Source organism: Perna viridis, chromosome 3, assembly GCF_037379345.1.
Source record: "Perna viridis isolate PV_CMFRI_1.1 ecotype Kerala chromosome 3, ASM3737934v1, whole genome shotgun sequence".
NCBI lineage: Eukaryota > Metazoa > Mollusca > Bivalvia > Mytilida > Mytilidae > Perna > Perna viridis.
In genome coordinates, this window is record NC_142447.1 from 54,119,193 (window position 1) to 54,146,149 (window position 26,957).

Consider the following 26,957-nt stretch of genomic DNA (forward strand, 5'->3'; position numbering starts at 1 on the left):
TGTGGTTTTTTTATTTTATTATTTTATCCTGAAACATCAAATAAGTAACTTCTACAAATTCATACTATAAGGGGACGGCTAATTGATACTGAGGAGGAGTGGGATGGGCTGGCAGATTTTGAAAATAAATAATCCGACTCTCTTTATACTGGAAATAAAAAAAATCCGGGAGCTCGCCTTACTGAGTAAAGTATACCTGTTATATACATACCACAACCCTCTATAGTCTTTCAACATTTTTAGTATCTTAAGTTTATGTTATTCAATTCTTTTTTTTTAAATTTTACTTTTATTTAAACAATTTATAGAAAAAATTAATTTTTGGACTCTCATTTGAGTATGGAAAATAAATAATCTAGCCAAGGTTATAATGAAAATAAATACTAGTAATCTGACTTGCATTAGACTGAAAATAAAGTTTCTGGCCTAAAAAAAAAAATACCAGTCTCCTCAGAATCAAATGGTAGTACCCCAAGCTCTCCTGATAAATGTATCATTATGATACGTAGTGAACAAATTTGAATAAATTTAAGATATCACACATCGATTTTTTTATACAATATATTCATAACAAGGCGATTTACACAGTAGAAGTCTAATATATTTTTTCACCATTTTATGAAGTTACATTTAACACCATGTGTTACTTGAGGAAATTTCTGCAAGCGGTAGAGGATTTGTCATCCATTCCATGATTTGCTTTGTAGACACGATGTAAACATCCCGCAGGTTTAATATAACATCTAAGAACAACCTAAGCCCTTCTAGATTGTTATTGTAGAATGCATGAGATAACCAAGTTTTTCGCAAACTGATACCAAATGGTGCTTTATTGCCAGTTATGTAATGCTTAGCGAAACTATTCCAGAGAAAACTAAACGTATCGTTTACTGATGTGGGACTATTAAAACACCCGTCAGCATACTGACACTGATACACGTCCAGGTAGTCAGTAAGTGCCAAATTGGGTATTTCCCACATTAGAGACTGATTTGTTGGACCATAGTCAATGGTATGAGGCCATAAATTAACTTCGTTGTCATAGTAATTTGTCGAATCGTAACGAAAACCATATTTCTGAAGAACACGTTTAAAATCTTCCGTTAAAGCAGTATATCCAACTGTCTTCCATCCTGATATTTTTTGAATACCATGACGACGTAGTTCGGTCATTTGAGAAATAATTTCAGCCTCGAGTTGTGACGCATTGTTCGGTCGTAACACATTGTATCCTCTCATTGCTACTTCATATCCACGATCATACATATCTTTTATTGCAGTCACATTAGAGCCGGCTTGGTTCACGTAGAAAGTAGCGGATATCGAACAATTATTTGGATTTCTTCGATTTTTAAGTAAATCAAGATATGGGCCGTGATCAGCATGATTTAGCGTTCCATCAAATGAAAGAAATACCATTTGGGGCAAGGACTGAAGAGGTATTCCTCGTGGAACAGATTTTCCTTGACAAAAACAGTTCGGCAGTTTACAAGATTGACCTTGTACACACGTACCTTTGTTAAGCTCAGGGTTCTCCAAATGGAGCCGTTCAACACTTCCTAGTGCTCGGTCTAGTAAAGAATCAGTAATACCAACAGTAATCGTTGATATTGTGGTGGTCCTGTCCTTTGTAGATATCGGTTCCGCTTGGTTTTTCGAAACCTTAGCAATGAACATTTGAATCGGCACCCCCATGCTGCTTTCAGTTTTCCTAGTAACAGCAAACGGTTTAACAATCGGTACGGATATTTCAACAGGAGTTTTCTTCATCGAGGGATCATTCAGGACCTTCAAAGTATCCGGATTTGTTCGTTCAGTCGGTTTAGACAAAGGTTCTACTACAGAATCAATGTTTTTGCACATCCAAGGTTCAAAGTTTCCTATATCACTCAAGGCTGTTGGGTTTTTCATCCATTCTAACACTTTAGCAATAGAAACTACGTACACGTCTTTCATTCTGTTTAATGCGTTTAGAAAATGTCTCATTCCTTTCAGATTTGTGATATCATTGAACCAACGAGAATGTAAGTGAACTCCAAATGGTGCTTTGTTGCCGTTATATGAATTGTGAAAATTGTTCCAAAGATAATCATAAACATCTTTTTCTGTTTTTGGTTTGTTTTGACATTCGTCTGCAAAAGTGCAAATATCTTGTTTTGTATAGTCCCACATAGAGTTAACAGGTACAAACCAAAATCCCTTATGAGCATAATAAGGACAGGGCGGGATATTGCAGTCCCATGGCCAGCCATAGTCTGCGGTAAACGGCCACGCATTTTTACCCGATTCCGGCTTACGAGTGTACGTATAAGATGCATCATATTTATATCCAAGTTTATCTAATATGTCCAGTTGGTCATCACCTGCTGTAGACAGTTGAGGGCTACGGAAGCCTATCACTTCTTTTGCTGTTATATTTGTGTTGTCCAGAATATTTTGCTTTTGCCTGCCAGCTTCTGATAGTACTAACATTTTAGACTTTGTAGGAACATTTTCAACTCCATGAGACGCTATTTCAATACCGCGTTTGTGGAAATATTCTATAAATCTATAGTCTGTTCCAGTGTCTACAGTGAATAATGTGTATGTCATTGGGCAATTGTTGGGATTTTTCATAGTCGGACGAAATAAATTGAAAAGATACCCCGCATACTTGAGATTAACGTCGTCATCAAATGCAACGTACACCATTTGTGGAATGTCTGATCTTGGCATAGGATGTGATAGTGTTGCACAGAAACAGTTAGGTAGTTTACAGTTAACTCCATTTTGACAGTCCGATGACACTTGTGGCAGATGACGAGTAGGATTTCTTCGCACCTTTGGACATTTCCATTTCGTTAATTTGTTTATGTCTTTAAGAGGAACTGGATTTTTTACCCATTCAATGACATCACTGACGGAAACAATATAAACATCAAACATTTTTACTAAATCATTGATGAACCTATTTAGTCCTCGTAAATATCGATGAATGTGGAACCAGCGCGGATGTAAATGGACACCAAGCGGTGCTTTGTTTCCACGGTAGTTATGCATAAAATTATCCATCAAATACTGATATGTCTCATCCTCAGACTTTGGTTGACTTCGACATTCGTCTGCATAAGTGCAAAAATCACTATTTGTCCAATCATATAATGAATTGACTGGAACCTCCCAAAATCCTTTATGTGACTTTTCAGGACACGGTTCAGTATTACAAAAGTAAGGCCAGCCGTAGTCCAGTGTTACCGGCCATGCGTCAAATGCATTGTTCGGCCTTCTAGTGAAGGTATAGGATATATCATATGTATAACCAGCCTCCTTCAAGGCTTCCACCTGTTCATCACCCGCCGTCGATAGGTAAGGGCTTCTAAAACCTTTGATATCTTCGTCAGGAATATGTGTTTTAGATACAATTTTTTGTTTCATTTTAGTTGCTTCGTCAAGTACTGACTCCTTAGTGGCCAAGTACTTTGATCCGAATCCATTAGTGCCGATTTCAACCCCACTATCGTATAAATCCTTAACAATATCGTAGTTAGTATTTTCATCTGTAAGATATACACTATATCGCAACGGACATTCATTTGGATTGCGTTTTGAATGATCAAATAATGTTTGAAAGTAAGAATTAATAGTGTTGTCTATTGATCCATCGAAAGCAAAGTAAACCAGCTGAGGGATTTGTGAAACCGGTAGTTGATGCTTTAAATGATCACAATAACAGTTTGGTAAATGGCAGTTAACATCCTGCTCACATTTGTCTTGTAAAAGTGGCAACGTTGTTAAAGGATCTGCGTTGATAGGACATTTCCACGCTTCAAAATTATTAATGTTGGATTTCACCACAGGATTTTCCATCCATTCCAACATTTTGCTGACTGATACGATATAAACGTCAGGCAATTTTTGAAGTTCTCGTATAAATTTATCAACTGCCCACAAACGAAGGTCATTATTTAACCACCTTCCATGTAGATGAATTCCAAATGGTGCCCTGTTCTGAGTATAGGAGTTTTTGAAGTTACTCCATAAGAATCTAAACATTTCATTCGCAGAGGGCGGAGGATATGTACAGCTATCAGCATAGGCACAAATGTCTGACTTCATATAGTCCCACATCGAATTGATTGGTACTACCCAGAATCCTTTGTGAGATTTCTCAGGACAAGGATTTATATTACACACATAATGCCATCCATGGTCAAGCGTGTATGGCCATGCATTGTGTCCAGATTCTGGTCTACGGGTATAGGTGTATGAAATGTCATATTTAAAACCGTTTGCTTGCAATGCGTCGATTTGATCATCACCAGCAGTTACTAAGTACGGGCTTCGATGACCTATTACATCATCGGAAAGAATATCTGCTTGTTGACTGATCGATTTCTTAAAAGCTTTAGTTTCATTAAGAATGGTCTCTTTATCAGTCATTTGAACAGTTCCATGAGCACCTATTTCCATTCCCATCGTATGAAGTTGTTTCATTAAAGCAAAGTCTGTGTTTTTTTCTGTTGCAAACATAGTCATCGTTACTGGACATCCATTAGGATTCTTCCTACTCGGATGAAAAAGTCTTTGATAATGACGGAACACCTTTTGATTTATTTCGTCGTCTATGGCGAAATAAACAATCTGTGGAATTTTTTCTACTGGCAGATGATGTCTGAACGTTGCACATGAACAGTTTGGTAGATCACAATTAGTCCCCTGTAAACATTCCTTTTGTCCAAAAACAAATTTGGAGAAAATAAAAAATAAAAAAGGAAAAATAAACTTCATTTCTAAAGACACAAGCGTAACAATACAATTTATTTGAATGAATTATGTTGTTCATGACAAATACGTAACAATTCATCAAACTAAGCATGTAATACTGACAATGCGTATAAATTTATGACAAAATATAATTGCATTTTTGTAGAATATTAACATTTAAAAAAAATATGATAATGTACACTTGTAATGTTCCTGACCGAATTGCAGACGTGTCATCACGCTCTGAACACACTATTAAAAAGGTACAAGAATGACGATAATATGTATCAGAAACAAAAAACATATCATGTTTGTATTTTGGTAAAACTACAGACGTGTCATCACGCTCTGAACACACTATTAAAAAGGTACAAGAATGACGATAATATGTATCAGAAACAAAAAACATATCATGTTTGTATTTTGGTAAAACTACATGTAAACTTCACGTCAGTAACAAGGAAAAACAAGTTTAAAGCAAGTTCAATGTCTTTAACATTTGACCTGAATAGTTGAGGAAAGTAAGGAAAGCCCAATATCCTGGTTCTACGTATAGTACAGTTTCAACACATTGGTTTCTAATTGACTATTAGCGGTTAAGCTATTGTTCAACAAAACAGTATGGGTCATTTTACAGTATATAAAAGCAAAAACGGAAGTTGTTAATTAATACAGTATGTCTATGAACTATTACTAATCTTTAACATCCTGGCACATGAGAATGAACAAGTGAAGTGTCCTATCGAACTCTTACCTTTAATTCATTACTAGATCATTAACAACGCTACTGGTTGTATCAGGGAAATATTTGGTTTTATAGGGAAAATCATAATGGGCGCACACTCCCCAGTCTTACTTTTTTAAAAAATATGTTGTTATTGGTATATTATAAAACAATCGACCGTGTATTATCTGTAGTCATATGGAGATTTGCAACCAAACCGTTACCAAAAATTAAGCACACGAATAAAAATATGAAAAAAAATTAATAAAAAAATGGAAGGAGGTGTTTTAGCTTGTTACCTATTATCTAAAAGAAAAAAAAAGCAGTATAATTTTTTTTATCAAAGTCTTTTTTGGCTTATAATTTGTGGTAGTTCTAATCAGATATTAATTTGTGGTAGTTCTAATTAGATATTACAGAAAATTTGAAAGCAAGTTATTATTTAGTTTTATTTGCTGATAGTAAGTGAATTTATCTATGTAACTGTAAATATATATTTTGTTAAAACATTTTCAATGCTGTTCAGGTTAACTAATGTATTCAAATGTTTTTTTTTAAGTTTAATGATATTGGACAAACCATGTCAGGTGAGTTCATTTATTTTATATATAATATGGAAAATGTCCTGTCATATTATCCAGAAGGCCTTATTTTCCTGAAGGTAATTCAACAATTTTAGATCTACCATGTGGAACATAATACTGTCTTCTGGTCCACTTCCTTGCGTTCTATTCATTTATCTTTGGCTATGGAGATCATAACCTATGATGACCCATTTGAACTTTAAAATCATTTTCTATTTTTTGCTTCGATATGTTAGGTATTTTTCAATACACTTTCAGTAAAAGTTTTACATTTTGTAACCCGAAAAAAAATCCCAAAGATATTTACCATTTCATCATGTTTGATTTCATGCATTGTTGACCATATTTTTCATGTTTGTTTTGGTACCAAACGAGTTTCAGTTCATTATCAGAAGACCTTTCATGCTAGTATCTGCCTTCCCAATATGCTGATGTACACTCCTGCAGATTCAATACCAGTCAAGTAGTAAATTTGTCTTTCCAGAGTTAGTTGAAATTCGATTAACGACAGGCGATACTAGTCGCCAAGTCTGACAAGCCGTCATGGGCAAGAATCGAACTGGGTTGTCATTATTTCTTGTTGGTACGAAAGTTTCGAGGTTAAAACATCACTTTGGCTCGATTATTATAGTCTTTCTATAATATCTTTATCAGGAAACTAAGATAGTTTGTATTAATACGCTAATTTTGTAATATATGTTTAGGGCAAAAAAAATATCTCTACACAGAGTACACTGAGCTTTCTTTTTTAAAAAAAATATTTGGTTGAATCGTTTTGCTGAATTTTTCGTCTCCTTCATTTGTATCATGTTGTTTGTTTTTTTAAACTTTAAATACCTTTGAATATACCTGTTTAAAAAATAGTTATTTTGCTATATGTCAGCTTACAAAAGTATTTTCAAAATAACAAAATATATGTCATTTAATTGAATATTATCTACGATTTTTATCTGCTGACAAGGACAGGCCGCGTTTCGACTCCAAGAGCATGTACATTAATGGCTTGTGACTCAAATGGGAGGTAAGTACATGAAATGTCGCTTTTTGACGTGGCTTGCCTAATTTTGTAACCTTCATTAAAACCATCAGTAAGACGACTATTAGTTCGATAAAACTTTTCATAAATAATCTCACACTCGGAACTAAATATAAGTTATTTTAATTTCGTTGTAGCTGTTATTTTGTCAAATTTGAATGAAATTCATCAGTATTATAAATCTAGCTTTCTTTTCAGTTAAAAACTAAAAAAACATCTTAGCATTGACGGTACTGACATTCTTCTCAAATTACAATAGGTACTGTAGGGAAAATATGTTACCTTCCTCCAATTCACGGATGACGCACAAACGTGAATTAACTTCTACTCAAGTACCAGCGAACATTAATGTTCCATTAATTCAATTTAAACCCAAATGTTACTTTATAATTTGGTCATTATGGAAAACATTGTTCCATTGTTTTATATTTATCGACTTAAAGTCATGTTTATAAAGCGTTTTGTTATTGTTCATTTGTGCTAGAGAACGTGTGACTACAAAGAATGAAATAAAAGAAGTTTAATACATCACCAAAAACTGAGAAGGTGACACTCAACATACCAGCAAACAAAAAAAAGAAACAATGGTTGTTTTTCGCTTTCTAGGTGCATTAAAGACATGAGTATCGAGTGCGTGAAGTATAAGAGTACTTGTGTTTGGTAAAATAGTAAATTCTATGTTTTTATCATGCAATTATATCAGACATAGTAAAAGTAATATAAGAATATGATCAGGAAAAGGAAATACAGCAAGACAAAACATAACAAGAATATATGACCCTCATCAATGAGAGGGCTAGTAGCATCACCAAATTATTTGTTATTTTATCATAAAAAATGAGTGGTGAATACAAAAACCTTAGCACAATAATAATCTCTTTATTCAGAAGCAATACAGCTTACAGAAAATACATTGATCGGTATAATATATAGTAGGTGAAAATACATAGGAGTAATATGTATATACATACAGAACGGCAGAGAATAAATGTTTATAGGTTTCTAATTTTTCTGCTAAACATAAGAATTTCCCTAAATTATTGAGTTCTTTTACATTTTGAACTGACAACAGTTGGACGAGCTTATAACTAGACGGTCTTCTCCAATAATAGGTTTTAATATACTTGGTTCTAATATCAGCATATTTTTTACATACCAATATAAAATGATACTCATCTTCTACACTTAGGTCATTACACATTCTACATAAACGCTGATTTCTATCAATATTAAAATATCTTCCAACTTCAATGTTTAAACTATGTGATGAAATTCTATATCTGCATATAAATGGCTTATATAAATAATTTATAGTGCGATCTAAATAAAATTGTAAAGAAAAAGGACTGTGTATATATCTATAGAGGAAACACTTTGACGAATTCTCAAAAAAGGCGTACATTTCTGTAACAAAGGTGTCAGTTATTCTTGTTTTTAAATTATAAATAAAAACATCCTCATCAAATACAGACTGGTTTATCCAAACCTCTTGGAAACCATATTTAAACAGTATATCTTTTACATTTTGTAACCAATTATATTTACACTTGTCATTACTACCTGATAGTTTATCCAACAAATCTTCATATAGCCCTTTCAAAATACAATTTTCAGTTTTCAACAACTTAAACCAATACTTGATAATTTTACAATATCTCTGTATAAAAATAGGGCTTCGCCCAATTCACTATACACCATAAAGTTGCTCGTCGATGTCTTTATTTTCAAAATACGTTTTAAACATTATATGTAGACAAGTTCTATATCTTCAGCTTTGTGAAAGCCCCACACTTCACTACCATGATTTAAAATGCTTGAAATATAAGTATCATATAATGAGAGTAAAGTTTCATGATTAAAACGTTCATCCACAATTTTACTAAACAAGCTAAACATTGCCTTTCTCCCTTGCTTTGCTAACATTTTTTGTGTAAAACTACAGTTACTATTAAATCTGAATAAAACACCAAGGTATACAAATTCATTGCAGACATCTAATTGTACATTTTTCAAAAACCATTTTTCATCTTTATTAATACGACCACTTTTCCTAAAAACTACAATTTTAGTTTTATAAAGGTTAATATTCAACCCATATGCATTTGAATATTTATCAACACAGTTAATCATATATTGTAAATCTTTTATATCATCACTGAACAATACAGTATCATCAGCATACATTAACAGAAAAAAATTTAACATTTTAAGCTCATTTGTTTGGCATCCTTGTCTAATAAGGTCTACTTCAATGTCATTTATATATAAAGAATATAACAGAGGAAATAGTGATTCCCCTTGCATCAGACCAACATTACAACTGAAAAAGTTAGAGAAAAGACCATCTAGTCTAACACAACTTTTTATATTAGAATACATAGATTTAATAATATTAAACAATTTACCAGTCACGCCACATTTTGCTAATCTTAACCATAATTTAGAATGTAAAACAAGATCGAAAGCTTTTTTATAGTCAATGAAACAACAATATAGCCTTTTGTTTTTACTAAACGAATTATTTATCAGTGAATGGAGAGTGAAGATGGCATCAACTGTGCCAAAACCCGGTCTGAAGCCAAATTGTGCATCGGTCAGAACAGAATGTTTATCACTCCATCTTGTGAGTCTGTTGTTTATAATGGCTGTAAACAATTTTCTGAGATGAGAAACAAGAGAAATACCTCGGTAATTTCTGGATCATTACTGTTTCCTTTTTTTACAAAGTAAAACATCTGAAACATAAACACTACCATTGTTCAAATCTCATGAACGACAAACATGTAAATACTTCTTTTTATCATTGATATTGAACTTTAAACATATCAGTACATTAGTACTGTAAAACATAAGTTTATTTTCTAGAACTATAAATGTAGTATCAATGAATCCATCATGTGAACAAATGCTTTTTGCCATAAAACAACAACTCAAATAACGTTTTCCTTTACAAAATTGGGATCATATTAGATTTATACAAACAAGGAGTTTAGTAATCTTCCTTTCACCTTTCCACACTGATTTTCACTATTTCACCACAAAAATGACAGAAATACATATATGAATAGAAATAAAATTTTTCATGTCATGCCTGTGTTATTTTGTGAGGCATCACGTCGATTATACAGGACATACAACAGTAATGGTATGTCAGTAATAAACATAATTGTATGCAGTCCAACTGTTTTATTGGTAGTAATGAATAATTATGGTTTGTCTTTTAAATGTACTGTTTTAGCTTGCTACAGTTTCGAACCATACAAATAAGTTACTTTATATGAGCATTCTCACCTTGGTTCTTAAAACAAAGTCTATTAATGAGTACACCGCTTGTATACACATTCCGGAAGCCTTTATTGATTTCTAATTTCAACGCAAAAGCAATTTACGAATTTAATTATTCACGCATTTTTAGAACAAATGATGGAAAGAATTAAAAAGAGCATAACAATAAGCGTATCTAATTGTTTATACATTTGTATATTCTAGTGTCTTGCCAATCTTGATATTCAGAGCATAAAATCATAAAACACTCCATAAAGGGGATGTTCAGTGCTTTGCCTTTGTTATGCTCATGTGAGTTGAGTCCTAGATGTTATATCATCATTGATTAATCGGAACTGTAGGTGATAAAACGAAAGAAAGGGCAGGTAAATTGTATTACACATTCAACTGCATTTCGAATTAATAGCGTTGCAGTTAGTCAAGAGTGCACGATATTTCCCAATTATAAACAGATAAAATATTTAAGTCAGCTTATATTAATCATATTGTTTCATGCTATTTCACAGATAACTTGTTTTAATAAAACAGGATTTATTCATCAGCAAGTAAGAACGATATCGAACCTACATATTACAATATTCTGAAGATGCATGTTACCAAGCAATAACAATACATCAATTTAATAATTGACTTGTAAGTTCGAAAATGTTTAGATACAGTAAAAAATAATATAACAAGTCACGAACAATGGAGATTATATATAAAAGAACAGTAAAAGTCCGCAGTGGGAAACAGTTTAAATACAATTAGATGATATATTTAAATAACACTATAACAATAAAGTTGAAAATGATAGCACTTTCCTTATATCCGTTACATCCTTCATTTCGTTCATTATAAAGCTAGAACATCGTTGCTGCTAGGAGATAATTCGACTGTCTTAGTGGATATAAACCACAAAAATCCCTAAAAATCTTTTGTAACACAGTGTTACCCAATCATTTGCAGGATATAAGTGACGCCGACAATCAGCAGACTGTTCGTATGCTTGGTTTAATTTTCGTTTTCGTGCTAACATATATACTCAATACTGATAGACCCGGTTTGCACTCATATGTGTAATACATGACGGACTGAGGTGTTTCTTAACGTTCTTGGCTATCGTTTGGGGTCCCTCACGGACGATGTAAAGCATCAAAGCGTTTACGCAGTCCGCGGACATAGTCAAACCCGTGAATGTTGGTCATTGTGTATTCGGGGAAATCAGTTGTCATGTGACCACGTTCATTCATTAAATTCATTAAAATCAACGCATTATCACGTAATTTAATGTCGACCTAGTTATTCGATTTGAATTATGCACGCCATATATAGCGTTGTAGAGCCTACAGCAGCATTTTTTTTAGTGGAGTCCGAGTTGCTCATTTACTTTTGTTACTTTGTATGTATGATTTTAGTTACGTTATGTTCTTTGTTGTGTGTGTCTGTTTTCCATGTCTGGTCTTTGTCCCTGGATTATATTCTTTTGATTACCGCTATAACCTTGGTTCCCTTGATTACTCTTTGACCCAGCAAAATAATTTTTCGGATAAAATCAACTCTTTCCAGTGCATGTAAGACAGATATTAGTGCAAGCCAGTCAATTGATGAGAAATTTCCAAGGCGGAAAAAATGTACAAATAAAGATTCTAAAAAAAGTTAATGATGTGCAGTGCTGAATGTACATACACGGTATGTTGGTTTTGAAACCAAATGATACTTACAGTGCCTCTTGATATATTTTATACAGCTGCAAACCAAGTAAACAGTTTCTGTCCAAGGAAACATTTTTCAGTCTACAAATGTATGTGACTATTTAGAATTCGATACATATTTTTGATACAAGATTTAGTTGAAATATTGATTTTGAAGTGTTAATTGTGAGTCAGTACCGATGGATTTAGCCTTGAAGTCCTTTATATAACGGTATTGTATTTTTGTTTCATGAGAATTTCGAATGTTTTTCGAAATTCTCATGAAACAAAAAAATAGTCATATTGAGTACATATTGAGTAATTCATTATGCAGTTTTATTCTCCTTTGCTAGAGAACTGTTTAACAAGACTAATGTAAAACAAAGACATTATAGATGTGAATTCTTAGCAAACCATACACTACTTATTTGGTCCTAAGGTTGAAAAATGGTGCCGACAACGACGTCATCGTCGGCGTCCGTGTCGTCGTCGTCCACATTCACTCGATTTTCGTGCGATGACTTCATGGTTATGGTTGATCAATTGGTATGAAATTTTAATATGATTTTACTAACTACTAATTAATGATTGCTCCTGTTTATTTATTTATTTATTTTTTTTTTTTTTTTGTTTATTGCCCACCATTTTAAAATTATTAACTTGACATAGCAAGTTCAACACATGCATACAAGTACACCTTCAAGGAAGAATATGTATATGACATGTCTTATGGTTGTGGCAAGTCAATGGGGACTTTGTTTGGCATTTATTGATATCAGTAGATATTTAGTAGCATATGTTAATATATATTTATAAACATGTGCATAATTCAATTATTGATTTCAGTAAATGGAGGAGTTTTGTGGACGATGCAAATACGTTCACCCAACCGGTGCACCTGGGGCGTGATCCCAGTTTGAAGTGGAGTCCGAGTTTCTTATTTACTTCCGTTACTTTGTATGTATTATTTTAGTTAATATATGCATGTTCATGGTTGTGTTTGCCTGTTTGCCATGCCTGGTCTTTGTCCCTGGATTACACTCCTTTGATTTTTGTTAGAATCTTGGTTCCATTGAGCAAGACAAAACGTATGTATGTCCAAATTTGCTCTTTTAGCAATACCAGTCTGCGTCCATAATTACCCCTAGAACAATACCAGTCTGTGTCCACACTTGTTCCTATATGAACAAAATATTAAACACATCTCACAACAGTTCAGATAATACGTTACCAAAATATCAGAAAAATAAGGGGAAATGTTTCTTGTCAATGAAAACCCAATAATTCTCTGAAGTACTTTTTACAAGTTCTATGTACATAGCTTGATTTCTTTCTCCTTATTTCGGATGTACACCCACCTGGATTCTCCAAATAATAGGCATTAGTGGCAGCTTGTTTTAAATTTGATAAAAAATGTTAACTATTTCCATCGGAGTTCTATTAATTTGGAATTGAAATTAAACAATAGCTTCATCTGGACATGAATTCGTCGAGTTTTATTACAATGTTATATAATCTGGTACTTATTGACGAAACACACCATGAAAGTGGAATCAGAAATTTATCGGAAAAGAAGTATAAAAAAGCAATCAAGTTATGGTCCAATAGTGTGGAGAGAGTTTTCAGCGGAGTATTTAATTACCTATAATTGGATTAGAGGAGGAGAAGGGTAGACATAAACATGACTCTGAAGTACATAAGTCTATTGACATCATGGTATGCAATATATTATTATATACGTGGAGTACCCGTTTCCAGCCAAAATTTAATAAATGACTACTTTTACAGAGTAAACGGTTCAGTATCAGTCCAGACAGTACTACATTCAATCAGCAAGATACAGTGCGCGTCGAAATGTAACTTAGACAAACTTTGCGAGGGATTTTGGTCATACAAAGACGAACATTTTAGGAATAAGTGTGAAATATTCAATATAAGTTCCACCGAATGTTATACAGAAAATGACAAGACAACATTCATTAAAACTACATTAGTAGACAAGGTAAGCTGTCTCATTTGTTATAAATTCATACATTGTTTTTTTAACTAACACTTTACTGTATATTGAGAACAGATGGTTGCGATTTCCTAGTTAGAACCATTTAAAAAAACATGGCTTCTCTTTTTAATAATTCTGTGTCTCTATTTGTCAGATGAAAATTTTATAAAACAAATTAAAAGAAAAAAACGTCCCTGGAATATCAAATCAATGAAAAGGACAGTTAAATCATCGAATGTGTGTTTCAAAAAGGTCATAGACGGTAAAATTAAGACATAGATGAGATATTTATACTGAAAGGAGAAAGACAAAAATCTGGACGAAAATTGCATTTAGCAAATACGTTATTCTACACTGTATTTTTTACGAAGTATTGTTGGTTTTGGGTATCATGTCGGTATTTAAAACAACGAGACCAAGCCGTAAATGTAAATGGTTATCTTTTAATGATGCTGATGAGAGGTAATGGCTTGAAACACGTGTACAACATATCGAAATTTGCAATATATATGTTAGTTATTTTTGTAATTTATAACTAATGGATTAATGCCACTGCTGGTGGACCTAAAGCCCCACAAGGTATTCACCAACCCAGTAGTCAGACTTGTCAGACCCCAAATTATATCAGATTTTATTTATCATACTAATCAAAATTTGCAATATTACAAATTTCAAAATACATTAAATACTGAGGCTTTATTCCTTGTATTGCACATGTTAGAACTTCTCGATGTTGGATTTGGCTTCCAATTTCGGTAGTTTTGTTCTCGAGTACTTCTTGTATACAATTAATTTTTGGACTAAGATGTTCCTATATATTTGATTCTAATGCTGCTGATGAGAGGTTAATCATTGAAACACGTGTACATCATATCGAAATTTGCAATATATATCACTGGTATTTCTGTAATCCAGAATCTTCATAAAATGGTATCATGTTCTGTATTTCCTATGTATTCGATTGTTGTCTGCAAAACGTTTATTATCAGAGGTAGACGTAGAAAATAATAGCACTGATAAGACCTACACTGCTACCACTCTCTCCAAAGAAGAGATTGTAGAAAACCATAAATCTGTGTTATCCTCTTTTGGTCTCTCTACCAAGGACGATGATTGTGATTTACCTTCTATGTACTGGATTCCTGAACTTCACAAGAATCCATGCAAACAATGTTTCATAGCTGGATCTGCAAAATGTACCACCAAACCTCTTTCAAAACTTTTAACTTCTATACTCACAACTGTCAAAGAGGGTCTACAGTCTTACCACAACACTTGTTACTCCCGTAGTGGTATTAATTCAATGTGGTTACTGAAAAATTCGAAAGATCTTTTGGAAACAATCAGTTCAAGACTATTATCTGAATATAATAGCATTAAAACCTATGATTTTTCAACAGTGTATAGTTCTATTCCCCATACTCAGTTAAAATCCCGACTTAAAAACATTATACAACGTTGTTTTTCCAGAGATTCTTCATACTTTGTAAGAAATAATTCCAAATCATCTTCCAATTATACAGAGGAAGATGTTTACAAAATGATGGAATTTTTAATTAACAACATATTTGTCCAGTGTGGATGACGTGTTTTTCAACAAACGGTCGGCATTCCAATGGGAACAAATTGTGCTCCTTTACTTGCTGACCTATTCCTTCACTCTTATGAGGCTGAGTTTATAGCTGATCTGATCAGAAAGAAAGAATATCGTTTGGCTAGATCCTTCAATCTCAGTTTCCGCTATATAGATGACGTATTATCTTTAAACAATCTTAATTTTGGGGATTTGATACATCGCATCTACCCAAAAGAACTTGAGATAAAGGATACTACAGACACTGTGAAGTCAGCCTTATATCTTGAGCTACACTTAGAAAATCGATGGTAAATGAAAACTATTGACCAAACTTTACGGCAAACGTGATGACTTTTCATTCAGAATTGTCAACTTTCCTTTTATCTGTGGCAACATCCCTTCGGCTCCTGCGTATGGAGTGTTCATACCACAACTCATACGTTATGCCAGAGCTTGCCGAAACTACGCAGACTTTTTGTATCGCGCTAGAACTCTAACAAATAGGCTTCTGGAACAGAGTTATGTTGCTTACAAGATTGAAGTCATCACTACAGAAGATTTATGGCCGTAATCATGAACTCGTGGATCGTTATGGTGTATCCATCAGCACCATGAAAACTGATTTATTCAAGGGTCATAGTTTTCCTTCCCTCGTTTGTCTACCCCGGACTTGATTTTTTATGAGCAACTCGGCGGGTGTTTCTAGAAAAGCAGAGGACGCTTACCCTACCGGTGCACCTGGTCCATGCTCCCAGTTTTTAGAGGAGTCCGAGTTGCTCATTTACTTTTGTTACTTGTATGCATGATTTTAGTTACTTTATGTTCTTTGTTGTGTATGTCTGTTTCCATGTCTGGTCTTTGTCCCTGGATTATATTCTTTTGATAACCGCTATAACCTTGGTTCCCTTGATTACTCTTATTAAGCTGTTTCTCACTTGGAACACACCTTATATACATTTGTTAATATAATAGGTATTTTTTGCTTCCATTTTTCATATCTCTATTATTTACCATTGCCAGGTTTTACTGTCGCTATATATAAGGAGGAGATAATTGGAGGAAATGCTCTGTTGAAATGTAATGGGATTTTTGGTTTTTCGAATAATACACGAAAAATGTTGGTTGTCCCAAAGTCTTTTTTAGCAAATCTTCAAAATATTCTGTAGACTATCTGTTTTAGTATTTTGGAAACTGCAAAATTTGGAAAATTTCCTATGGTAAATTATATAAAGTTTTGTAATAATAACCTATAAAAAGACTTACTTATTTCGAAATTATGTTTCATGACCTACTTGTTTTGTTAATAATAGTAATAAAAAAATTGTTTGAACTTCCGAAAACCGATCAATTTCCCCTAGCACTAGCAGCATATTATTTTACATTTCTGCTTTGTATGTTTTATCTTTTAACCTTTCGTCATTCAATAAATGACATTTGTTTGTAAACATAAGTTGTCCTTTTTTCCCTCAAATCCCTGAAACAAGCGTATTGGTAACCAAAATTCGAACAGAAATCAAAAGAATATAATGATAAAGACCAGACAGGGGAAACAGAAACCGACATACCAAAATAAAACGTACAAAGAAACAAAAGCAAATGAGCTTATCCAGAGTACAACAAAAACAGTTTGGTTTGTCCTCAATTAAGATGTGAAATGAGGAAAATTACTATACTGCATTTCCACTTTAGCAATGTTTATATAAGCAAGCCAAAACGTTAAATTACTATCTTCCACGATATAGTTCTGTATACACGGATATGAAGAAAAAAACGTATGAATTTAAACACCAGTGATTACCCTGAACGCATGTTTCCTTAGATCTATATAGAGCAGGATTCAGAAATATATGTAACCATTAAAAAAAATGTTAGTTCCTGCAATTTTGTACTCCCCTGCATTCCTTGAAGAGAAAATTTTCAGGTTGATATCGTAACGTGCCTTTGAATGCTTACCGTTTAAAACGAGGAAAATAAACAATATGCTTAGATTTATAGCAACCAGTTGCCGATTGCGTGTCGCAGAGTCATTTAATTAGCTAAAATGCTTTCAATGAAACAGGTATGACTACAGCATCTATTATTTCTACAGATCATAACTACAAACAGTTGATGGAAACATCTTTTGGTGATAAGTTTCCCACAGCTTTTCGTGAATGAGTGATGCTGGTTATTATTTTGAAAAATGTGAATAAATTCAAGATGCCTTAAAAGATATTGGAAATGTTATTTAAAATTAGTTGATTTAAGTTTGAAATACATTTATTTATGATACAGTTGAATGGAAACCAAAGCTTTTTCCACCAAGTTCAATACACGTCTCCTTGTAATAAATCCTTAGTTACGTATCACAATTCTTTTCCTATTGATAATACATCATGACTAAGAAAAGAAAAAAGTTGATACAAACAATTTCACGATAAACTACAAAAAGCAAACACTACATGCAAGGTACTGAATCTTCAAGGAAAAAAATACAAGACATTGGAATATAGAAATGTTGATAGTTCTGCTGAAGCTGTTTAATGGAAGTTTTACATAACGTTTATATGATATTTTTTATATCATTTATAATTTTTGAACTACTTTATGAACCAATAAAAAGCTCTGATTCTTGACACGTGACCATACCTGCAGTTTGAATTAAATGCTAAAACACTTTTGGATATTTTTTAAGTGTCCCTAATGTTTGTCTGCATCATCGCATTCTATTTTATTATTACAGTAGCCCTATAACCAAATGAATATGATTATTATTTTCTAAGATAAAATAATGCTTCGTTACAAGTCACTGGTGGAACAATCGTCTGAATGAATTTTAAATTATTTACACGCTGAGCTGTTTGATTGGTTTATACCATTTAACTTTGGTGACACTGTTACACTTAAATATAGTTGGTATCCTCAAATATCGTCTAAATTATTAACAGACATGAAACATTATCTAAAATTAACGTAGAAACAGAATTGTTGACCTTCATTAAAAAAAAAAAAACAAAACTAATTAAAACCTTTTATAAAATAATAAATATAAACATATTTGAGGCCTTTGGTAAGATATATTTGGTCCGTGGAAGTTGATCTGCCGTAAGTGGTGTATCCGAAAACAATTCATAATTTTCAATTAATTCTAACTTCGAGCACCGTTGACACGACTTTTTGTATACTATAGTGTCTTCTACTAATCTGCATTTAATGATGTGATGAATTGATGGATGATAACAATGTTTTATTTTGATGCAACACAATCTACTAGTTGCGCACTCACTGCTCGTTTTGTATTGATTTCAGTCTTGTCACTTTGATTATCAGACAAAAAAATCAAATTAAGAGCTGTACAATGTGTTTTAGTAAATCTCAACAATATGCAAACCTAATTGTCAAACACAGGTAGAAAAATAGAAAGCAAGATCCAGCAAATTTGCTACGCGACCTGTTTACATTATTCACTATACACCTATGGCACATCTCATGGCTATTTCGAAAACCAGGTCCCTAAAGAACTAGTAAGAATAAGTTGTCATGAAAAGTATGAATGTTAATAATTTATTCATGAGTCGTTCATATGACAATATGATACCAAAATAGGAAATTACAACTCTTTTATTGTAAATCAGTGTAATTTTGTACATTGATTTCCTTACTTACTTATTTCCTGTAAAAGCATGAATACTGATAAATAGTCTTCTACGACTGTGGTACATTCAGACGTGGTCGAAGATTGATATTTCAGGTAAATGTTTTGTCCAGAAGTTCACCCTAGTCGTCCAAGTTCTATATTTCTGGATGTTTCAATTTATTGTTTTGTCCAACACTTCCCACAGTCGTCAATGTCCTATGTCCTTGATCCTTCATAATGTTACAGGTTATTGTTTTGTCAAGCACTTCCCTTAGTCGATAGTTCTATGTCCGTTATCCTTCTTGATATTCCTAGTTATTGTATTGTCCAGAACTTCCCCCAGTCGTCCACGTTTTATGTTCGTTATCCTTCTTGATGTTCCAGGTTATTGTTTTGGCCAGAACTTTCACTGGTCGTCCACGTTCTAAGTGTGATCCTTCTTGAAGTTCCAGTTAATAGTTTTGTTAAGCACTTCCATCCAGTCGTCCATGTTCTATGTTTGTTATCTATCTTGTTGTTCCAGGTTATTGTTTTGTCCAGCACCTCCCTTAGTCGATAGTTCTATGTTTGTTATCCTTCTTGATATTTCAGGTAATTGTTTTGTCCAAAACTTACCCCGTCGTCCACGTTGTACGTCCGTTATCCTTCTTGATGTTTCAGGCTATTGTATTGACAAGCACTTCCCTCCAGTCGTCCATGTTCTAGGTCCGTTATCAGTCTTGTTTTTCCAGTTTATTGTTCGATACTCGTGTTTTCGTCTTAACTGTACTTGCAGATATCAAAATAAATAGAAAGGAAGAATTATTTAAATATTTGAAATAGAATGGGTTAAGGTGAATAAGGTTTAAATATTTTGTTAACGTTCTAATTTTCTGTAGGTTGATTCACAATGTTTTGATGGATAGGGAATAATTATGTTAAAAATTTATATTATGTATTTATATTTTTTATGTTTATGATTAATTCAATGATTTCTTTCTGTAATTCCTACTGAAATGTAAATTATACTTTAAAGACACTATTTTGAATTTCAATTAAACAATGCAGACATACTTGTTAGTAGATTATGAATAAGGTAATATATCGTTCAAAATTGTCGAAGAAAAATTTGAATGCGTGAGCAATTATAGGTAGAGAACAAAAAATATTGATTTGATAAAATAACGACGAAAACCAGATTTAAGAAAGATCTTTGTTGATATAAATGTTATTTTGTTATTGAATTATATTAAAAATAGGGTATTTAATGGAATATTACTATACATAATAACACCTAGATGAACTGTCCCGTACTACCATACATTGTGTACTAAGTTACAGCCCTAGATTAATCCTACGAGAAGGAATGACCCGGCCAGCGAAAGCTATATTTTATATAGCCTAGCTGGCCGAGTTCCGCGGAGCGAACGACCAAACATTTGCTTCGCAAATCTGACAGTTCTAACATTGTTGGGAATTTTTCGACGTCTCAGAATGTGACGACTCTATTCTGCTACACTGCTCCACGGATCAAATTGATACAGGGAAGATAATGTAAACTTATAGAAGGGTCTGAAAAATTCCCAACGATGTTAGAACTGTCAAATTAATGATACATGTCACAACAACTTTACATGGCCGTACTTTTTGTATGAATTGTCTGATCAAACTGAAATTTGATCTTAATCTGTATTTTATGATACTCAATAAGTACACAAAGTTTGTATCAACGCGTCTCCAGTAAATTCAAATATTATTACTTGATTACAAAAAATCATCATTATTCTTTGGCTATTTGCGAAACTCTAATCACTTTGTTCGTTCGTTTATTCACTATGGGCAAATAAATATGAAGCATTTTTTACTTTAAAAAAATGAAAAAGCGTGGCCTACCCGTCACAATACTCTGAATTTTCAGCATAGGTTACCAGGGTTTTAATGGAGAAATACGACATTAATTTCCAGGAATAAGTAACATCAAACATATAAAAAAAATCACTGGAAATCAGTAATTATATATCACATAATATGTTGTTATTCTACAGAACACCAAATCTGGTTCATAGAATTTCTTGTTTAATGGGCGACGTCACTATGCTCGGCTCTAAACTTGGATTTCAACGTCGAAAGTAATTTTTCGCTTGAAATTAATTACGCAATGAATTTTTATTTCAAATTAAGTTATTACAACTGTCTAACCACATTCAAGGAAATAACAAATTTTAAACAAATTTGAAGGTTCAGTTTGATTGTAAGCATAAGTGCGACACTGTTAATGATCAGTTTCACGCACATAGTTACCGTTATGCGGCGCTTCACTTACTGAATCTTTAACTTTTTTAACAGGTTGTATGAAATAAGCAGGTTTGTGGCAGTTTATGCTTATAAAAATATCTAATAGATTCCAGTTCAAAAACTGATAATTAATTTGTAATTAAAGCGTTATAATTTAATTTGATTTGTAACAAGCTTCCTGATTGGTGGTTCCCTTTTGGAAATGCAAGGTGATTTGTATAGTCGGGTTGGTGCTGTGTCATGATCATGCAGTTCAAAAAAAATCAAGCAATCAGTACTTTTGTTAAAAACAAACACTTTTGCTTATTTTTATTGTGGTTAGACAATCGATGTATAGGTTTTTCTCAGTTAAATTGCAATAATTTAGGTTGACAGTTCTCACTTTCCCTGACGTCAAATGTCTAAAACGGTGATTTCAGTTAAGTATATGCACATTTTATTGGATTAAATTAGGACTTTCCGATATCACTAGCGTTTCCATTACCACGAAAAGAAAACCATATTGTTTCAATCGTTATTGGTTAAGCTGTGGAGGGACAATAATACATAATGTTTTATTCTAAAATGTTTCGACATTGCATTATGATAGAAATTTGTTAATTATAAATTGAATATGACATCTTTGTATGTACTATAAAGTAAGGGAAAATAAAAGCCTAAGATAATCTATAGCTACTATTGTTGTGTTTAGTACGCCTCACTCATCAATTCCTTAATACAAGAGATGAAAGGAAAAGTGCGACCAACGTGGAGGTCTGGAAGTAAAATGAAATTTATTTAAAGCTGCATTAGCTGCCAAATTTGTTCAATTTTGATTCTACTGAATTTTGTTGATTCAATGAAATAAGTTGGTAGTAATGCAGTTGAAGCAATTAATGTCGATAATACCTACAGAATATTTGGAAAACAACGTTTTTTAATCAGAGAAGGTCGACAGGTCTGATCTAATTATTTTTCGCAATTACTTCCGAAGATTGCCGACAGGCCATGCACCAGGGTTAAAAATACTTTAACCTTGGAAAAAATAACAATAACGGATACACAAGTAAGCACGTGTCTTGTTTTCATTTCATTTCATCTATTTTTTTTATTAGTTTTCAAATAAATACTGACCATATTTAAGCCGCATTATATCACAATATGTAAATTTCAAAAGGATCCTTGCGTTATATTCGAACCTTTTTCTTTTACGGTTTAAGTCCGTCGGTCTTCCTGGCCGTTGAATAACCACTTTCACTTTGCAATCAGATTTGTTATTAAAGAAGCGACCCTTACTGCACATGCGCGGATTAAGGTCACCAGATGTCAGATGCATACAAACTTATCTAGGTCGATTTTTTGTCTTGCAAGACAATAAATATATAGACACCTATGTCATGTATTTAATACATTTTATTTGTGGGTATCAAATGAAATTGTACAAGAAAAGTACAATTTAGTAGAAATAATTCAAAGTTAAAGTAAATTTAAAAGAAACGAAAAATTACGAAAATGACAGCTAATGCAGCTTTAAGTGAATATTATTTCTTCTGGTTCAGCAGCTATATATTGTTAATATCAAACAATGAAATATATAAAACATATTACATAATTAAACTTTCCCCGTTTAAATCAACATTAGCAAACATGCAAACTTCTCTCCGACAAAAATAATAGCACAAACATATCATCGTTAGCACCAATAATAGCAAATATTTAGTTTTGAAAAAAAAAATAATCATAAAAATTGTAACAGATTTTAATATATCGGAAACAATGAGTAAAGTGTAACAAAGAAAAGTGAGAAAAGTGACATTGTTAGGAAAATAAAGGGAATCTATACAGTTAAAATGACAAAAATGAATATCAAATAAATGTCAAAGGATATAACTTGACACGTCTTAGGTTTAACTGACGTATCTGTATGTATACAAAATTAAAAGCAAAAGATTTATTCATAAAATATGATTCTTCACGTACCCATATCAAAGTCATACTGATTTTTCTTTCAGTTTTACAAGAAATGTAGCAGCAATGGAAAGACAGATTCTCTACAACCCACAACAGAGCAATCAACAACACAACAACACACCACATCAAAACATTCAGACATCACGGCAACACAACTCATCACAATTTCACAATTTCAACAAACAAGTGGAAAATTAACTGCCCAAAACATTGTATTAACAACTATGTCAGACTATTGTAAAGTAGATGCTGCTGTTAATGTTGCAATAAATAATGAAATATGGTTTTTTATTGGAAATTACATTCAGATTTATTCCTCAATGAATGACCTGACGTCATTAAACTTCAGGAAAGAAAATATAGTCAGTATTTTTCCTGAAATAAAAACACCTGTTGATGCTGGTTACTTTGATGGAACAAATACAATTATTATTAAAGGTATGTATTAATTATGTATAAGACACCTCCTTTACTTTCGGTACTCCGATGTGAAAATCAATGATCTCGTATTTCAACTTAGGAGCGGATCAAAACTTTTGAAATTAAGTTTTAAGAAATGCTCATTTAGCCCAAATTTTGCACAAAATCAACAAAATAAGGAGTCCTACCCTACACTTTGAATTGGTAAACACAACAATATTTTTGCTGACAGAAAATTAGATTTCGACATTTGTACTACTTAAATATCGTAGTGTATCCTTTTCATATTCAAGTGAACAATAGCGGCACTAATACGATTGCCTCGTGGATATCCAACACACGGACGAACCAAAAAAAGAGAGTGGTTCGAGCTCAATTATGAAATTAATATGTTTTTGAATTGTTATAATAATGTTATAGCATAAAAATAATATACTTCAATATATAATCATGCAGATATGTTATTTAGGATTGCAGAATTAAAACGAACGAATTTAATTCATGGTTTTTTTTCACTTTTTTATCGAGAAAAAAATTCCCTTCCCCAATTTAGTAAATTTCAACAACCCCAACTGCTACAAACATATGTTATACTACTAAAAAAACAAAAAATGAAAATATCATTCGGATGTTAATTTCAGACAGTTGTTTGGTCATAGAAATGTTAACAGACTATTTTAGTGAGATTCCTTCCTTCCATTTATCTTTGCAAATATTTGGTCTAAGCGTATCACTTTCCATGATATCTTGTTCATATTTGTGAAAAAAATCTTCTTTATTCCGCTGAAAATTATATTTGAAAAAGTTCAATGGTGATCCAGCAACACATGGCCTTTCTTGCAAAATGTTCCATGAGCTATCACTGTAAAACATCATTATTATGAACTATAAAGTAATTTTGGTGTTGGATAATTTATATTATTCTTGCCTGCTAGCTAATTATCAAAAGAACACATAACCATCTTCAAATATTTTTTCTATTAAAGGACAGACAACTCATATCTACGACACAACAAATAAACAACTAATAAAGTCATCGACAAGCAGCCATTTTGGTTATAGAAATGTCCCAGAAACTATCGACGCAGTTTTACAGAAACAAGATGGAACCAAATTTCTCTTCTCTGACAATACAGTGTTGAGTTTAGAAAAGAATGGTAATTCTACATTTCGCATTGACAATAATGGCAATAAAAACTTTTTTAAAGCTAAGAACCACAAAGAAAGGCCAGTGACAATCACGGCTGCTTTTAATGATAATGATTTAGTCATGTATATGTTAAGCGAGGCAACGTTGTACACATTTTCAAAAGGCAAACAATCTGGTTATTGGTCAATAGGAGGGCAAGTTGTCTGTAATTAGATTGTAACAATTATAACATGAACATTTAAGTTACCAAAGTATTAACATCTTGATATACGCGTATTTGTTCATGTTTTCTTAAAGACTAACATCATAACTGTTTTTGTTTGTTTGGTTGTTTGGGTTTTTTTTTGTTCAAACAAATGTTTGATACTATTAAGTAAACAGTAATCGAGGGAACCAAGGTAATAGCGGTAATTAAAAGAATGAAACCCAGGGACAAAGACCAGACATGGAAAACAGAAGCATATTTGTTAGAATTCTAGAGCGATACAAAAAGTCTGCGTAGTTTCGACAAGCTGTGGCATAATGTATGAGTTGTGATATGAACACTCCATACGCAAGTGCTGAAGGGATGTTGCCACAGAAGAAAGGAAAGTTGACAATTCTGAATAAAAAGTCATAATGTTTGTCGTAAAGTTTGGTCAACAGTTTTCCTTTACCATCGATTTCTAAGTGTGGGTCAAGATATGAGGCTGACTTCACAGTGTCTGTAGTATCCTTTATCTCAAGTTCTTTTGGGTAGATGCGATGTATCAAATGCCCCAATATATCCTTGGTCCATATAAAGTGAATGGAAAGCTATTGTTTAAATTACTAGATGACTGTAAATTACAAATTTCCATATGGAAGGGAATTATATATTCTTAATATACAATTTAAAAAATAAAAAAAATGAATATTTTCTACTCGCTTGCAACACGACTTTTTAAAAGTTGTGTTTGTATAAACACTTTTTTCGATGTGCAGTAATTGGTGATATTTTAAAACTTAAACTGTAATGTCATTCTTGTTATATCATAATTGACTTTTTTTCCCTCAGAACATAATCCAAATTCGTATTTAGAAACGTAAATCGTCAATCAAAATCATACATGTAGGAGGATTTAAAAATCTAATTATAGAAATGGGAAATAAAATTAAATACAAACATACTATATAAATATTCTGATTATTAAATTCACATTTGCTCGCTGTTTTGAATGATTTAATACACTTTTTTGTCTTTGAACAGAATATTATTAAATGCATACAAATACATTCGGATAGGGATCGCAAACTGCATAAAATCAAATTGATTTGTACAAGAAAATATGCAATAAATATTGACTATGCCTATTGCCTAGCAGTCGTTGGTGTATTCACAACTGCTTCTCGTGGTAACATCACGTTGAAGTTCGAAGTTTCTGATTGAGTTCAGATTTGAATTTGAATGCTTATTTTTACTAACTGCCCTGCACATGTGTGCCTGTCAGAGCTACTCATATCATAGAAATGCATACAGAGGATGTTTTAATTTCACTCTTTTATTATAGGTTGAGTAGTGCAGAGGGCAAAAATGCCCCCGCCATAAAAAGGATATGGGACTGAGTTAAATTTCTCAGTCACACATATAATCTTGAATTTTAGGTTTCAATTGTTATCCTTCCCAGAAAGGGATGTGATAAAAAATTAAGACACTTAAAAGGTGTTGATGCGCAAAAAAATAATGACACAATAAAAAAGCAACATAGATGTACGGCAAATGTATGGTCAAGTCTTTAACACGATATAACTCCGATGCTGAGGCTGAATACCGCTATTTGCTTTTTTCATAAAATATTGCTAAGAATTGTGTAATGAAACACCACAATACCTTTAAAAGCGAGGCAAAGCAAAACAAAAACAAAATTAAGGTTAAGGCAGTTGAAGTGTGATGCAGTCGAAAGTCTTA

General features: G+C 32.6%; 2 protein-coding genes across 2 annotated transcripts; one reads left to right on the forward strand and one right to left on the reverse strand.

Annotated features, from left to right (window-relative positions):
- Positions 1 to 4,833, reverse strand: LOC148622920 (uncharacterized). The gene has a single exon (XM_088573268.1). The coding sequence runs from the start codon at positions 4,765 to 4,767 to the stop codon at positions 631 to 633; it is 4,137 nt and encodes a 1,378-aa protein (XP_088429394.1). The 5' UTR covers positions 4,768 to 4,833; the 3' UTR covers positions 1 to 630.
- An 8,751-nt stretch (positions 4,834 to 13,584) lies between these two features.
- LOC148622921 (uncharacterized) lies at positions 13,585 to 26,170 on the forward strand. The gene is made up of 3 exons (XM_088573269.1): positions 13,585 to 14,047; positions 23,502 to 23,898; positions 24,867 to 26,170. Exons 1-3 carry the CDS (start codon positions 13,727 to 13,729, stop codon positions 25,241 to 25,243), a joined length of 1,095 nt encoding a protein of 364 aa, XP_088429395.1. The 5' UTR covers positions 13,585 to 13,726; the 3' UTR covers positions 25,244 to 26,170.
- Positions 26,171 to 26,957: the final 787 nt, after the last annotated feature.